At 39.6% G+C, this 18,057-nt stretch overlaps 1 protein-coding gene across 3 annotated transcripts in view; it reads right to left on the bottom strand.

Annotated features, from left to right (window-relative positions):
* Positions 1-17,758, bottom strand: part of mipol1 (mirror-image polydactyly 1) — a 60,149-nt gene extending 42,391 nt beyond the window's left edge. The window contains exons 1-2 of one of the 3 annotated variants that reach the window (XM_017302637.1): positions 17,199-17,758; positions 9,193-9,284 (exon numbers count right to left, since the gene is read on the bottom strand). In XM_017302637.1, coding sequence (XP_017158126.1) covers positions 9,193-9,202 — 10 coding nt within the window. In that variant the 5' untranslated portion in view covers positions 9,203-9,284; positions 17,199-17,758. Of the gene's footprint in view, positions 1-9,192; positions 9,285-9,424; positions 9,611-10,147; positions 10,258-17,198 lie in introns of those variants that run through there. The other 2 variants (XM_008398918.2, XM_017302638.1) reach the window with 2 other exon arrangements.
* Positions 17,759-18,057: the final 299 nt, after the last annotated feature.

The raw sequence follows: 18,057 nt of genomic DNA, 5'->3' as shown, positions 1-18,057 counted from the left end.
TCCTTCYACTGATACCCCCCTCCGCACCACATACACGTATGCTGAAGAGAGAACATACAGTAAGTATGATTCACAACATGGATCCTGTCATGAATACCACAGCTTCAGACCCGAGGTTCGTCCTGTTATCCTGACAACCGAACAACACAACCAGTAGGCTTCACTTTCCATAGATAGGTTACTGAGAGAAAGCAGTTATATATTTTCAGTTACATACAACCATTTAAATGTTTCTCCACTGAATGCATGAGGTCCTATAAACCAATCAATCTCCTGCTGGTTTGTTAGCAGCTGCATGATTCCTAGAACTCTTCAGTCATGGTTGGATTCCAGATTCAAATATACAACCCTGATCCAAAGTTTAGGACTTACAATTATTCACATTTTAAAAGAGGCAGAATTATGTATTTTCCAGGCATACAGTGGCATTTCATAGCACAATCAAGTGACTACGTTATCTTCAATTGTTCTAAAAATGCTGTCTATATCGAATATGACTTTGTAATTTAATGCTTTGAAAATGGACCTCCGTCTCTTTAAAAACAGCTGCTCTTTCTGAAACTCCGCCTTCAGGAAATCATCACAAGGGTTAACGCTCCTCTGTTAACCCTTTAATAATATCTGAGAAGTAGCTTCTATAATGAGCTTAGCAGGTTGGGGGGTTCCACCAGGTGTTTGCCAATTGCTGCTGGCTAGTCTGAGGGAGTCAGGGGGGAGGGCTGCTCTGTGGGAGAACCTTGGAAACTGCAGCCGTGAGGAGGAGCTGCGCCTTGAAGGCGGGGCTAGGTCCAACCAGGCATTTTGCACAGCTGAACGGTTGTCATGGGGATTAAATTATTTCTCAAACATGCTTGAAAGAATCAGCGCAATACTTCAGGTATGTTTTTGATGACATAACATTATAACACGATGTAAAGCTCAAAAAGGTCAATTTTAAATGATACTGCCCCTTTAAGTAGGTTCTACTTTGAACTTTAAAATAAAATGATCATGTGTTTTTTCTTTAGTCGTAATGATTACTGTAACAGTGTAGTCACAACTCTGACTAAAATAAAAAAATAAATGAAAAAATTAGACAGTTACAGCTGATCCAGAATGCTGCTGCTGGTGTTCTGACTGAAGCAAGGAGGATAGAGAACATCACCCAGTTCTACAGTCCTTCACTGAGAGAGTAGACTTTAAAATACTGATGTTAGTTTATAAGTCACTGAACGGTTTAGCACCACAATATATTAAAGATCTGCTGTTGTCGTATCAACCTTCCAGACCCTCTCAGGGCTTCTGGTTCTGCTCTCCATCCAGAACCAGAATCAAACATGAAGAAGCAGCATTCAGATTTTATGCATCACAAATCTGGAACAAACTTCCTCAAAACAGCCAAAACACCTTTAAATCAGGATCACCTGTTTAGAGCTGCTTTTATTCTTAATAGCTAGAACACTGATAAATATATTTATGATTTTGATAATGGCATTTGACTAAATGCAATATTTACTGCTGTTTCCTAATTGGTTGATGTATCATGTTTATGGTGTAAAGCACTTTGAACTGCCTTGTTGCTAAAAGGAGCTACTCAAATAGCTTGACTTGATCAATTCTTTGGTCAATAGTTGCAAACATCTGATCAGCTCTGAGTTTTAAGCAGTTTTCATTAATCAACCTAATCTAGTTTTGTCGCTTGTTTCTTCCCTGATTCAAGATTAACTTTTTCATTCAGAACAACCTCAGATTATGCAGAAAGAATTTATGTTGCACCAGCTCACATACAAACATAAAACTTTCAGTACTGTTTTAAAAAGAGAAGCATGATAAACATAAAATAGTCGGTAAGCCAAAAGCCTCTAATGCATATTAACGCACGCACGCACGCACGCACGCACAAACACACAAGATGCATTTTGAAGCTGTGCTTTCACCCTGGTTATGATCCGGCATCATGAAATCTATATGCTACCATTTCTTCCTCAGTCTCAGTCTGAGCTTTTTACTCTTTTTACTTAAATTTTTATGACATTTTAAAAATAAGTCATATTTACAATAAAAATGACTTTGTGGAACCTGTTTTGTTCACTTCATGTTTAAACAACTTCAGCACCCGATAAAGATTTTTACAGAAAATGCTGAAATCAGCAGTGTATTTTTCCAATGTCAATGTATATTAAAAGTAATAAGACTCTACAAATGCACCAGCCAGCTGTGAGTGGAAAAAGACACAGCTAAACCTGTGATGCATTTCGATAAGGTCAGAAACGAAGAAAATTCTTTAGTGAGAATGTTTGTTTGCGCTTCAGATTCAACAATGTTTCATAGAAGATGGATTCTCATCCACAAATGACCTTTAATAAAATGTTGAACAATCAAAGAATCACTTCAAATTAAACTAAATAGTTCAACCTCAACATATTGTTACAGACTGAAATATTCATACATGTTGACATTTTAAAATTATACTACTATTATTGTTGTTATGCAACCAAAAAAGTTTGTTTCGGACAGGAAATGAGACGTGGATCTGTCAAAAGATCATAAAATTACAAACGGGGTTTCGATTTACAAAGAACTAAAATTATGGCTGCTTTTAATTGACGTTCTGTTCAATTTATCCCCTTCTAGAAAAAAAATTACTGAAAACATCTTTATGGATATTACATGATATTTTGATGATTTATCACTGATGATCAGATTTGCAGAATCCTCATTCTCACAGTCTGACATCATAACAGAACCAGCACTTCCTGTCTCAGCTCAGGGTTACATAAAACATTTCAGAAGTCACACAGTCCCTACTGTGAAGTATGGGGGCGGCAGCATCATGATGCAGGGATGTTTAACAGAGAGAGGTTGATGCACTCTGCAAAATAGATGGCATCATGAGGAATATTGGTGAAAATTATGTAATCATACAGACAACAGGTTCTGGTTCCTTAAATATTGAAATAAGAAAATTAGCAAAAATAAATCCCACCATTGTAAAATTAATTCGGCCAAAGGAAACATTTCCAAATCAGTTTAAAACAACATGAAATGTTTGAAACAAATACTTGAATTAGATACAACTGTCAGGCTAGTAACCGTTTTATACTCAGCTAGCTGCTGAGCAGTGTTAAAGCAGTGAAAATAATGCAATATATCCAGAATTCATGTAGTTCAGTTTATGTTTCCCCATACTGTTCTCACCAAAAACAGAAATACATGCAGACGGTGGAGTTACCCTCCATCTCCTCTATAGTCTAACTCTTTGTCCAGCTGCTATAGCATTAGGTATAATTGTAGAAAATGTGGCTGCTTTGTTCTTATGACAAAGATTCCTTCGAATCCTCTGGTCTGAAAACACTTTCGTCGACACCAGTCATCCTCAAGGACACAGAAGTCTGGTTCTGATGAGGCAGAGGTTCTGGTTGGATAGAGGGTTAAAGGTGTGAAGGGCAGCGCTGGGTAGAATGGATGAGGGGTCAGAGTTCAACTTTTGGTACTTCTCAATGAATAGAAGTCAATTCACTGTTCTGAAAAAGCATAGCAGAGAAAGCTTGCATGTGCGTGTGTGTGTGCATGTGCACCAGGTTCTTATGTCCTTGTGGGGATCTATTTCTGTCTACAATGTGGGGTTGTGGGGACCACTGGTCCTTGTGGGGACATTTTCTTGGTCCCCATGAAGGGAAATTCATTTTGGCAATGGGGATTGCGTGTGCGTGTGCGCACACGTGCATGCGAGTGCATGTAGACACTTTAGAGTTAGCGGTTAAGTTTACAGGTATGCTGTGGATTAAAGTTTTGGTTAAGGTTACAAACAAACTAATGGGGAGGGTTAGGGAACGGGTTTGGGTTAGACATCAGTGCAGTTAGTAAAATAAATGGAAGCCAATACAAAGTCCTAATATGGGCAGAAATGCGAACTTGCGTGTGTGCGTGGGTGTGTGTGTGTTTGTATTTGTAGACCACCCACTTAGCAGATTAAAGCCTGTTCATACAATCGTCTCCTCTCTCTCTCCTCTTATTCACTCTTTAGTCTGCTTTGGTCAATAAATTAAAGCTCTTAAACACACTGTGCATGTATGCGAGTGTGTGCGCGCGTTCACATGTGTGTGTGTGCGTTCTCGATGAAAAAGGAACCTTTGATAGATCCCAGCTCAAAGGTCCTACACTTTTAAAGCTGGCACCTGGTTTGTTTCGGATTATTAGACTTTATTTTTGGTGGACTGTTTCTGAACACTATAGGAACTATTTGTCAAGCCTCTCAACTCTCTGGATCATACCAACATGCCGTTTTAAAAATGTTGTCATCTTTGACTCAAACGTCCTTTAAATTAGAGTTGGGATCTGGTAACATTTGGTGGTCTTGGATCAACAACAAGCTGAGGTAACAGATCCATCCAATAACCAAGACTTATTTGTCATCCATGCAGAATGTCCTATCTTGACTCACTGCACTTTGATTTTATTTGTGAGTGGAGAGCTGGGCCGGTCTCTCTGGTACAGTAATGGACCATCTCAAGTCTAACCTAAAGAGATTGAGATAGAGATTTCTTTGTTTCTATAGACAACTTGTCATCAGAGCAGACAGAAGTCACAAATGGGGTACCCCAAGGTTCAAATCTAGGACTCCTCTTATTTAATATCTATAAGCTCCTACTATCTTAGGTTATAACAAGAAATAAGATTAGTTACCATACGCATATGACACACACCTCTACATTATGAATCAATTCAAAACGGAATTTTTCAGCTGAACAGAAACAAAAATTAAATTATCTTTGGACCTAAAGAGGAACAATCTAGAGACAACGCACAGCTTCAGTTATTACAGCTAGAAACTAGAGATCATGCTGAAATCTGGTTGTATTGATTGGCTACAACCTGAACCTTTAGAGACACATAAAGACTGTTACAAAGTCAGCTTTCTGTCACCTGAACAACATTTGTAGGATTAAAGGGTTTGATGTCTCAGCAAGATCTAGAGCAGTGTTTTTCAACCACTGTGCCGTGGCACACTAGTGTACCGTGAGTGATCGTCAGGTGTGCCGTGGAAATTATCCAATTTCACCTACCGTACTTTCCGGACTATAAACTGCAACTTTTTTCAAAAAATTTGAAGGTACGGTTTATAGTATGGTGAGCTCATAGTCTGGAAAATACAGTAATTGGTCTTAAAAGATTTTTTGAAAACAAATCATCTTCAAATAATGCCATCTTTGAGTATCTTTGCTGTAGTAGTCACTAGCGGTGTAATCGTGTAATTTTATTATCACTAGATGGCAGTAGGTACAGAGCATTTTACATTAAAACAAGAGAATTAGTGATGCATGAATGTTAATACATTCATGCATCACACACGACAGTGTTGTGGCACTGTTCAGGTGTATTTTTGAAGTGGACATGTTAAGTGCAATTTCAAATAAGAAATGTAAAATATGATAAAAAATACATTTTTGTGTTTGATTCCTATTCAAGACACTTTGATAAGAATGACTATATATGTAATATAGCCGGCTACAGAGTATCTTTGTTTACATTTTTGGTTGGTGGTGTGCCTTGTGATTTTTTCAATTAAAACAATGCACCTTGGCTCAAAAAAGGTTGAAAAACATTGATCTAGAGAAACTCATCCATGTGTTTATCTTTAGTCACATTGATTACTGTATGGTTCTGCTCTGTTTACAGAACCAGAACCAAACATGGAGAAGCAGCATTCAGCTTCTATCCATCCATCCATCCATCCATTTTCTTTACACCCTTGTCCCTTGGTGGGATCGGGAGGGGTGCTGGTGCCTATCTCCAGCTAACGTTCCGGGCGAGAGGCGGGGTCACCCTGGACAGATCGCCAGTCTGTCGCAGCATTCAGCTTCTATGCACCACAAATCTGGAACAAACTTTCAGAAAACTGCAAAACAGCCAAAACACTGAGTTCCTTTAAATATAAACTAAAAATCAATTTGTTTAGAGTCTTTGATCAAGAAGAACTGAAAAAAAATATTTCAGCCTGGATTCCAACCTTCCATTGCCTCTTGTTTTCAAATATGATGTTTTTTTTCTTATTATTGTTAATTATGTTGCATTTTCATCATGTGCAGCACTATGAACTGGTTTGCTGCTAAAATCTGCTACACAACTAAGGTTGACTTGGAATTTTGTCAATAATGAAAAAGTTATTGAACTATTGGCTGTTAAAATATCCACAGTATGATGAAAAAAAGAAGAAAAGCTGAATTAGGTTGCATAAGGACAAATTCAAAGCAGAAAGACAAAACCACAGTTCAGCTCTTTACATTGTCTTGATATCATGCAGTCTGGCTTCTGACCAGACTGGAAATAATTACCTACATTATGATTTCAAATTATCTGAGCAAATGGAAGTTGTGTTTGCAAAAGAACAAGAACAAAAAGGTTTATAATAAATTGGTGTTAAGTAAAATATAGGGTAAAGCCTGGTTGGATCAACACACGTGTGCCAAACAGACCGAGCCTTGTTTTATACCTGAACAGCTGGAGAATGTTTATGTGCAGAACCGAGTGTGGACCTGTGGTCCGCTGTGCAGCTTTAAAACCCGACAGCACAGCAGCAGACATGTCTGCAGGATTCCCTCTGAGGAGACGGGATAGCCCAACAGCTCAGCTTTTAAGGTGCATTCAGGGACAACTTGTACACCGGACAGTGTACAAATCAAACAACTTCAAAGTGACGACTTTTTTTTATTCTCAACTAGCAATGCAAACTTATTGAAATATTTCTAAATGACCTTGACCCTCTTCACGTGGTTGTATTATTGCATAACTTATATACAATATCTGCTGATTTTCATTAATTAACTGAAAATCTCCAGTCAGTTCATTACAAGCATCTCTTCAAAGCTCTAATACATTGTAATAATAATGTAATGTAATGGTGTCTAGCAGTTAATAATGTAACTAGCCAATTTGAAAAACTCTTTCTTCACTACTGAATAAAAGTTAAACAGATTACTTCTCTTGATTATAGTGAGATTAAAACCAAGTTATGTACTAAAGCTGGGTTCCATTTAGGTTCCACTTATTTTCATAATCAGGCTTACACAAATGTGCAGTTTTGGTAATTTTTCTAGACAGAAACATGTTGAATATTGTTTACATTGCTGGTGTTGTTGCATCTAAAGAAAATAACATTTTAATCAAGACTAAAGCTGATGAGCTGAACCAACACATTCATTAAAAGGAGCAAGCAGACAATGAACTTAATCCATGTCTGTTATGTATTATAAAGTTTTAAATCTATGTTTCTGCTTAAACCTTTATAATACTTAAAGGCATTTCTGAGCACCTAGAAATGCTTGTTAATTATTGTATTAATAGTTAAACTCAAAATAAGTGCTTCCATTTTTCCAGAAATGTAAACGACTGCCTGCCTCACATAAACAAGACACCATTACTATACTAATGCTCCATCTCCCGTCATAGCTAACCTACAGACGCCATGTTCCTGGACCGGGTTATAAAGTTGTAATTACAAATTTCATACCGATAATAACTACCTAATGCCATGCAAAAATCAGCCAGGTTCAACCTCACAGAATTCATCCCACAGTTGGTTTACTCCAGCTATGACCAGTAATAAGATGCAGTTGCAGTTCCACTGTGCTGCCAGCAGGAGCAGCAGCCGTTCCAGTAGCAGGAACTCGGCCTCAGCAGATGCTTGATAACAGAGATCATTTAGAGATACTGAGAGACCTGAGAGAAACTTAAAGCAATGTAAAAAAAAAAAAATCTGAAAAGTGTGGTGTACATTTCCACTCATCCCCCATGAGTCAATACTTTTGCTACAGGCTGATTAGCGGTTTTGCACATCTAGAAACTAGAATTTTGGCCCAATTTTGTTTTAAAAATTGACTTTATTTTGGCTACACTCATCTTTCCCTCAACTTACACAAGCTCCTGTCCTCCACCCAGAATGTTGCCGCCACCACTAGGTGTCACTGTAGGAATGGTGTGTTCAGTCGCTGTGTGGGTTTAGTTTTGCATCACACTAAAATGACCGTTCTCCACATCGCCGTTGTAAAATCCAAAAACTATGAATCGGACTTCTTGTGACTTTTTTTCCAGATTACACCACCTGAGCAGTGGATCTCTGCAGCTCATCCAGAGTTAGCACAGGCAGCTCCTGTTGTCCTACATTCTAACTTTACTTTAAACTTCTCCACTTCCTCCCTGGTCTGTTGCTGGCCTGCTTGGTCTGCATGGCGCCACTCACTGCCTGATGAACCTCTGAGGCCAGAAACACAACGGCTTTATTTACATTGTTTACAGATTGGGTGACCTCTAAAGACTACTGATAGATTTTATGTAGTCGGTGGTGTCGAGATTTTTGTCATATGGACTAAATTCTCAATTAATAAGTTATAATTCAGATAAATTTAACATCGAAACAAACATGCAATATTTGAATGAAACAGAGTAACGATGTTATCTGGAAAAGGGATCTTGCTTTGACATCTTATTAAAAAAGGCTTATAGCTTCCTATAAGTTGGTTTTTAGGGGTCAACTCTTCCAGTTTGGTCAGTAATAAATGCTGATGGCTCAACAACAACTGGATATGATCCCTCTTTCTTCAAATATACTTGCTGTATAAAGTCACATTTAATAAAATGTTGCTCCCAAGTCTGCATTTTGAGTAAAAGCTGGTGAATGTTTGTGGTTCTTTTTACAGAGAAAATTAAAGGAAAACTCATAGCTGATCTTTCCAAATATTTTCTATCTGAAATTTTAAAAAAATAAAAAAATCTTCCTCGAAAACATTAAAAGGTTTTTATCGGCATCATTCGATTGTATTTGGGATTAACAAAAACCATTGAAAGGGCCAGAAATGCCCCCTAGGCCACTCTTTGAACAATTTATGGGGTTTCGGATAAAAAGAGGCTGAATAGGATTTTTTGATTATTATTATTATTAAATAGATTATAAAAACCACACTGTACACAAAATCATGAAACGTTCCATTAAAACATATTCCAGGTTGACAAAATGTGAAACGTAAACAGTTCGGAGTGGAATCTAAAACTAAACTATTTCAAAAGAAGGAAGCCCAGTTCCAATCACAGTAGATCACCTACGGTGTCAGTGTAAAGCCGTTTGAAGGAGCACAGCGCCCCTACATGGACAAACTACTGCATTACAGATCTGATGAGTTACAGTGAGATTGCCATTGAAAACATGTGGGAATTTACCTCTGTACATATCCACCAGCGAGTCCCTGAGTTCCTTCTTGGAGGTCCATRATGGAGAACTGTAGACGTTTGGATCCTCTAAACTCTTTTCTCTGAAAAAAAAGAAAGAAAAGACATTAGATTCACAGTCAATCACAATTCCAACACTTGTGTGCGACATAAATTTTAAAACTGTACAAAACATATCACATGTTCATTTGTAAAAAAAAAAAATTAGAGACATCAAACATACCTGTAAGTAAAATATTTCAACAGCTATGATTTCAGAAATGGTCCAATCAGAAGTTAAAAGCGCCTGACTGCTCGATGGTCCACACCRTCCTCTATCACCTCCTCTAACTACATCAAACTACCAGTACTCACAATATTCTCATGTTTGGCACACGGACTGAAAAGCAGCAAAGCAATATGAGCAAATATTGACTTCCTGTCTCCTTAAAGCATGGAGACTGGACCCAGTGTGGAACAAACACAGACAGGTCAGACCAGTTCACCTTCCAGTAAGACTGGTCACACTGCCGGATGAATCAGTTCACTACGCTGGTCCCCAGCTATGCCATACACGTGATCACATGACATTAGGTCACATGGACCCAGATACTTCCTGGATGTTGACTCTGTATCTCAGTAACTTAGTATTCTGTTAGCATATGGATCTCAGTCCAGGCCAGGTTTTCCAGTACCTTTGGCTAAAGAAAAGAACAAAAATGCAAAAATCTAAAACACTTCAGTCTTCAGTCATGTATGTAATTGCTTCATAATGCATAATTGCTTTATTACATATTAAAACAACCAAAATGCTGAAGTTCTTGGCCATTACATTACTGATGTCCAAACATTATCAGTGATGACTTCCTGTCATCCTTCAGTTTTCGGTCACCAGCAGTATATTATTCTGTGTTTGCTGCCAACAGATTAACCACGGAGAACACACCAGACAGGGTTTGGTTCTTACTCCAGCTGCTGCTGCAGATCACAGATCTTCTTCTTGGCTTTCTGCAAAGCAACCTGAACATCCACAGATCTGCTGCTGTAACTGTTAGACGCCATTACATGAAACAGACTTCTCCATGGCAACCCCCCTTCCCAACCCACACACAAAACATCACAAAATACCACTTCCAGGTCACACAGAAGGAAGCTGGGCTGGGATTGGCTGAGAGCCTGCTCCACTTTCAGGTTAAATATTAATGAGCTCACTGGATCGGAGCCACGTGACTCAGGTGTCGTGTTCAGACACATTTCTCATCTTGTTTGACAAATTGGTGAAGGTTTGCCTGGAGTTCTTTCTGTCCAAAACATGAAGACTGGTTTGAGTAAAACATGACAATGTCTTTGTTTCTAAATAGTTTCTTCAAGAGATACAAGRTTTACTGGAAAGCTGTGGCATTCTCTCTACAACTCTTCCACATTATCTTTTGATGAAGGGACTCTATTGATGTACTGGTCAACCGTTTGTTGCCCAAAGAGCTCTGTACTGTGGGATCTGACACCAAGATATTAACAGCAGGTTTGAATTGAACCCTCCACAGATCAGACTTGTTTTTCCTGAACATCCCAGAGATGCTTGTTTGGATTGGGAACTGAGGAATTTGGAATTTCCATCAAAATCTCAAGCTCTTTGATGAGCTCCCTTAAACATTCTTGAAGCATTTTAAGTTTGCTGCAAGCATCATTGTCCTGCTATGAGAAACCGTAGCCTTTAGGAAAGACCGTTTCTACGAATGGGCATACTTGGGCTGTAGCAATACCTTGGTTTTAAGAAGCATCAACATGGACAGTAAGACTCAAGGATTTCTAGCAGAACAACATCCATTCCATCACTGGTTACGCCCTCTAGTCTTTTTCCCCATACTGCATCCTACTGTCTTTTGTTCTGGGTAAGTGATGAACTCCCTGGAGAAAACCTGATTTATCAGTTATCCACTTCTGATGCCCATGTGTTGGTTGTTGCAGCGGTGGGAGTGTTCTGCATGAGCACCCTAGCTGGTCTGGCTATGTAGACCAGTGTTTTCTAAACCTTTTCAACATTTTAAACTACAGTAGATGGTCTCTAGGATCAGAACATACAGGCCAGCCTTCGCTAACTAAATGAATCTTGATGGCCGATGACCACGTTCATCTCTCTTCCTTCCTTGGACCAGTTTTCATAAATACCACTCCAAACTGAGAACATCCCGCTCCTTACAAGGGTTTGGTCACAATTTCACCCAAAACCCTCATTCTTTCAACAAACGATGCTTATATTCTGCCTAATATACCCATTGGTTAAAATCTCTCATCTTAAAGGCAAGGATATTTCACTTGGTTAAAGATCCACCCTGTCCTCATGACTGGATGTTTGTTGTACGAACTAAGATGAGAGCAATTCCACAGGAGGAAATGTGTCCAAATAACATTAGGCAAACACAAGCTGACAGACAGAAGACAACCAATGAATTATTGGGAAGTTTTTATTGATAATTAAAATAGACATTAGCTCAAAAAATTAAAACTCAAAAGATTCTCATCACATGTTTTTCTTCTCAATATCTTGAAGCAGTTTGTCCAGCAATGCAGCATCCACTCCGTGTTTCATCAAATATTGACCATTCAGGTGGAACACTGGGATGTCCCACTTGTACTTGTCCCACCACTGCCTGTTTTCTGGGAGACTGATGTCCACCTGCTGCAGGATGAACTACATGAAGCACAGAGAGACGGACAGGTCATCAACAGAAACCAAGGATGTAAATAATTACAGTAGAGGTGACTGATTATTACATGGCTTTTACGATGGTCAAACAAAAGAAAAGCTATGGCTACCATGTGATAATGGGGATGAGATAAACTTTGAAAACCTTAAAACAGACCTTTCCTGTTTGAACTATACGGTTTGGAGGTCTGCAGTCATCAACTCTGTAGGAAGTTGGTGACGTCAGCATCTTCCATCTCTGGGATTTTACATGACTGACCACTATGATTCCTTCCTCAGCCCTCAAGGAATCATAGTCTTAAATGGGAATAATTGCAAATTTTCTGTATTGAACTGAAGCTGCAAAATAAAGTGAACTGTGGTATATTTACTCAAGGTTATCATACATCCCATGTAGATGCATCGATCTGATAATAATATCTATATCCATTCCGATATTTTAAAAAATTCTAGATGGGATATTGGTGACAATGTGTGCAATCCATAAGGGCAGATCTATTCAGTCTAATTCTATGCTTCGTAGTCTGAACAACATCAAGCTTTATTATTTTTTACATTATAAAAAGGAAGCAAAGAAGGTTTGTTGAAGTTTATTTTTACATGTCTGACCACGGTAGTCAACCCGTTGGTTTAGTGAGTTTCAGTTTCTTTATCATTTATTTTCCATTGGCTGTTCTACTCCTAACTGCACTGACTGAACCAACATGATTGACCAAGCTTGTGAAGTTTTTTGTGTATTAAAGTGTGATATACTGGTACATTGTTGGTAAATAAATTTGTAATTCAGTACATTTAACACCTGTGTTTTAAAAAACATGTTTTAAGTCATTTCATCTTGGTTCTTCTGTATCAAATTGGTGTCAGCCGATGTTGAACCTCAAATCTCTATCGAAAGTGGAAAAAAAGTGGATTGGTGCTTCCCTACTCCCATGTCTACTGTGGCCTGGCCACTGAAACAGATTTGAGAGAAAACCAAATGTAGGTTGAGGGACATCAGAAATTAACTAGAAGTTGGTAGAAGAGTTAAATTCTCACCCTGTGTTTGAATGGCTGCAGCAGCTCTTTAGCTTCATCACACAGTGGACACGGATCCTGGAGAGAGAAAAGTCAATTTGAATTTATTCCTGTTTATAGGTCGTCTACAAACACTGTACATAAATACTAACTAGATGTATATATTTAACACCACTAAAGTAACAAACTAAATATTAGAGATGCACCGATCAGGGATTTTTACAACCTCAAGTTTTTATAAAGATTGAACCAATTTTAGCTTTCTATAGTTAATAATCTAAGTATTATTTATTTTATGTAAGCAGCCGAGGTGACTGTAAAACAGGGTCTTATGTAAAAAAAAATATAAAATGATTTTGATTTCACATTTACACTGACTGAGGGGCGCATTACTAACTGTAAACATCAGTCTCTGTGTCTATTAAAAAAAGATGTAGATCCTTACCTTGGCTAAAAGATTTCCAAAAAGCTGCCAACAGAAGAATCAAACAGAGTACCTTTGCTCTCATACATTCAGCCTCCCCTGGTTTCTATGGATACCAAATCACTCCTCCAATTTGACGAAAGCGTACAAAGAGCTGTCCTGAGGTGGGAGGCCCAAATGTCAGGTAAGAATCGATCAAAACCGCAAAAGTTTCAAAAACGCAAAGGAGCAAATTGACCAGTGTCTGTTCCAGTTATTGCTCTAACGGACCTGTTCTTCCTCTGCCTTGGTTTTTAAACACCAGAGTCAAATTTTCGGCTTTCATCCCTCAAAAACACCTTCCACATAGAAGAGTAGTGAGAGCAGCTCGAGCCGGCAGGTTGGCTCAGGTATGGTGTCTTTTCTGATTGGAAAAAAAAAAATCTGATTTTTGAGTTTCCAACCAAACTTTCACCAATCAGTTTGGTGAAAGTGAGTAAAAAAAAATAAAAAATCTTCCGATTCCAGTCAGTAGCCAATGTCACGGTGCATCTCTAATAGAAATGTTGTTTTCTATTATGAATGGAAAAAAATATGCTCACTCTGTGATGCACTGGGTTTTGTGACAGTGTTACCTTTGTGAACAGAGTGAGAGTAGGTAAAGATCTGGATGAAAACATCCTGCAGAGCTGCAGAGCAGGACGGCCACACAATGTCCTGTGCATAGACATCCTGTCTGAGAACAGAGATGTTAAAGGGGTTAATTCCAGGCAAGAGGCAATGCTCTTGAATTTTTACACACTGAACCAAGCTTCCTTCGAGACCTGAATGAACATTACATTTGCAGAAAGTTTCTGGTGAKATTTTTGGGTCATTGTTCTGTTGAGGAACACATGGCTGCCATGTTTCAAACACCTCAGGATTTATTTGAGGTGCTATGAGCTTTACTCAGAGCAGGATGTTTGGCAGCTGGCGCAGGTTCACCATGATTCCTCCAAACATACAGCTTAACACTGGGAGAGGAGTGGGGGAGGTGGGGGTGAGACACTCAATCTTTCTGTAATTGGGGCATTAATCTTTTTAGACATTTGTCTTGGCCAGAGTTCTAATCCATCAGTGGATCTACTGGGTGAGAGCCCAGTAGATCCACTGGACTTTCACAGTACCAAGGTAGTTCCTAAACAGCCTAACCAGTACCGTTTTATTGAGGTGACTGGCGTCTTCTAGAACTTGGCAAAGTGGTGATACATCCTATAGTTTTGAATATTCGTCAATCCATCACCCACAATCACTTCCAGTCATATTTTTCCCATATATCCAGGATCAGGTTCAAGGATAATGGGTCCAGGATGAAAAGACAAATCCTTGTTAACAACAATACTCTCCGTCAACAACAACACTCTCCAGTTTATTCTTGGGGCCAATGCAAAGAAGCAGCAGCTCAACTCTGAGCTCTAGTGTCCTAAGGTGTCTGGCACCTCTACAGATGAAGCTCCTTTCAGGCACCAACAACCAGGATCTTGTTCACTGTACATGAGAGTGGGAACATAAATAGACTAGAAAGTCAAAAGTTTCACTTTTTGGCCAGCCATTCCCTCATACAAACAAACCAGAACAAAGCCTGGAATCCTGCAGACCGAGACAGAAACCATCGGTTCATCTCCCGCTTTAATCTACCGTCACTCAAGAGCAAGAAATCAAGATACTTAAACTCCTCCACCAGAGGGAGCAGTCCACTTATCCAGTCAAGAACCATGGCCTCAATCTTAGAGCAGCTCCAGTGTACACCGAAGGTCATGGTCTGAAGACGGCAACAGAAACACACCATGTGCAGAAGGCAGAGACGACACCCTGATCTTCTCACACCAGACACTCTCCTTTCTACAGCCACGCCTTGAGATCCTGTCCATGAACCTCCAGGAGACAAGGGACACACACACACACACACACACACACACACACACACACACACACACACATCAGGAGTCCATCACACACCGGGAGCAAGTTTGACTTCCTTTTGAGAGTACAGCACAACTCTTGCTTTGATTTATACAAGGAGAAGTTAGCGTAGGTTCAGGCTCTTTCAGGTTAAAAAAACATTCTGGAACCTTCAGTTCTACTTATTTATGTGGACTGGAGAGAAATCCAACAAGGAGGATTTTATTAAGTATGATAAATGCGCTACGCGCACACACACACTTTCTGGTTATATTACCATATTATATTGTTGTCCCAGTAATTTTTAAAAAATCTAAAAATCAAACAAATACAGAGAGTGTAAAAAAAAACTTAGTCAAATTTGCAGATGAAGTGTAACATTTACTGAAAAAAAAAAACTATATTCTTTGGGTAACGCTGCATTGACAAACAGCCCAGTCCTTTGAATTTACACAGGACGAAAAATGGGATTTTCGTCAGCTATTGACACCTTGTTCTGCCGTGCGCATGGAGATCGAGGGCTTTCGGCAAGAAGTTTTTGTCAGAGTCAAACACTGCCAAAAATGGTCAAAAACGCTGTGTGTCTGTGTTCCCCCATCACCCTCTCCCCTTGTGCCTAGCAGAGGTTTTCGTATTTAAATGAAGTTGCTGAGTGCCATACAAATGCAAATCAACTGTTGAGCACCGCCTTTTGACTCTTATTCATTTTATAGCTAATTCTTTTTAATTTCTGTTCACCATAAAGAAGTATGTTTGGAGAAAACGATCCATCTTATCCATTAAAATATATATTACATTAGGAACCGATATTCTAGCCGGCCATGTTTAGGAGGGGTGGCCCGATGTGACAGGCAGTAGCATGAAGTTTGTTGATAATCATCAACAAAGGAGATCACTTATTGATCCTCATTTACACTCCAATGCACCAGCACAGTATTCTGGAATTAGCCATGCATGTGCTGTCAACAGGCCAGCCAGCTCTGGCACACATCCCATCATCCAACATCATTAAACTGTGAGTCAAATTCAGATCAAGAAGAGGAAAAATTAATAAATTCAAACAATGTTGAATGGAATCGTGATTTCTTTAAGCCTGCTTTGTGTTGTCAGGCAATTAATTGCAGCCAATTGCTGCAGCAATTAATCTGCCACAGCTTTTAGTGTGGCAGATAAATTGAACCATGTTAAAATGTGATTAGTCACATTTCATTACTGATTTTAAGTCATATTCCACATAGGATCAAGTTGGTTTGGATAGCTTTTTTACGTAATAAATACAACTTTAGATTTACTCAAGTTAGCTGTGATATAACATTTTAATTGCTAATATAATAAAAGTGAGACGAAAAAAATTGTTTTACTTATTTGCATTATTGTTGTCAGCTTTATTCGGTCTGTATTTTTGGTTGTGTTTGGACCCGGGCAGCAGCCGCCACACGCTGCTGTCCGAGATGAACGTCTGGAATTCCTTCCATTCCTTCCAACCAGCTCTGTGGTTGGAATGATTTCTGCCCACCAGCAGCTGCAACAGCAATGAGAGTCTAAAAAGTCTGTTAACTGCAGATTCGGTCGCAGAATTAGGCTTGTGTTAAATAAAGTCGTTCTTGTGTTTTTCTGCCACATATTGAAGCAGCTGACTGAGAGCCTTCCAGCAGGAGCGATTTCAGAACTGTTGTAGTTTAACAGACTGAAATACATCCGGAGGTTTGTTTCAGTCGCGGTGCTTTAAGCAACAGTTTCAGGATGGGGACAGACTGGAACAGCTGTCGCGAAATGCGACCTTCTCTGTCCGGTTTTACACACTAACTGCTGGGTCAGGAAAGTCACCGGAGTCAGCTGCGCCTCTTTTGGAGCCACAATGGCTGCAGGACTCTGCTCTACTCGGGTCTACAGCTCACAGCCAGAGGAGCCTGCCCGGTGGAACAACAACAGCAGCGGCTGGAAAGCTTTTACCTGTTTAGTGAGGTCCTTCCTCTGCTCCCTGTCTGCTGCCAGCGGTGTTTGGAAACGTGATATACCAACAACCATGCACGGCCACATGGAGAAGAAGAAGAAAAGCAGAACGAGTGTTCCACAGTGAACGACGGGCTCCCTCTGCTGGCCTTAAAAAGCACAATATGAGCGAGTAACTAACCGGTGGGTCATTTTGATTGAAATTGTGGACTTTATTTTCACTCGTGGAGTATTTTCAAGAAATGATTAGAGAAAATGACTTTTTTAGGGAGCAGCCAGGTGCTTTTTGTTGGCTCTACTGACCTTTGTCTGACAGTGAAATGACAGGAATGTTGGTTATGAGAGAGGGGAAAGGTCAAAAGGCTGTGATTCAAGCCTGTGACGGCTGCTTCAAGGACTGAGGCCTCAGGACAGGGGTACTTATGTACTAAGAAAATGGGAAAACATGCGGGAAATAATCCAAGATTGGGATTAGAATCCAGGGCATCTGCATCGATTACTATGGCCTTTGCATAATCATCCCTTTAATCAGAATTTTTCTTCCATGTGCAGCCAGGTGCCCTGTTATATTCTACAAAGAACCTTGTAGGACATAACAAGGTGCTGTCTGTCAGGACAGATTTGTCAAACTATCTGTCAGGACGGGCTGCACAGTGGCGCAGTTGGTAGAGCTGTTGCCTTGCAGCAAGAAGGTTCTGGGTTCAATTCCCAGCCCTGGTCTTTCTGCATGGAGTTTGCATGTTCTCCCTGTGCATGCGTGGGTTTTCTCTGGGTACTCCGGTTTCCTCCCACAGTCCAAAAACATGACTGTCAGGTTAATTGGCCTCTCTAAATTGTCCCTAGGTGTGAGAGTGTGTGT

Source organism: Poecilia reticulata, linkage group LG22 (genome assembly GCF_000633615.1).
Source record: "Poecilia reticulata strain Guanapo linkage group LG22, Guppy_female_1.0+MT, whole genome shotgun sequence".
NCBI classification, from domain to species: Eukaryota; Metazoa; Chordata; class Actinopteri; order Cyprinodontiformes; family Poeciliidae; genus Poecilia; species Poecilia reticulata.
The sequence above is the reverse complement of the archived record's forward strand: the minus strand, read 5'-3'. Positions and strand labels throughout refer to the sequence as shown.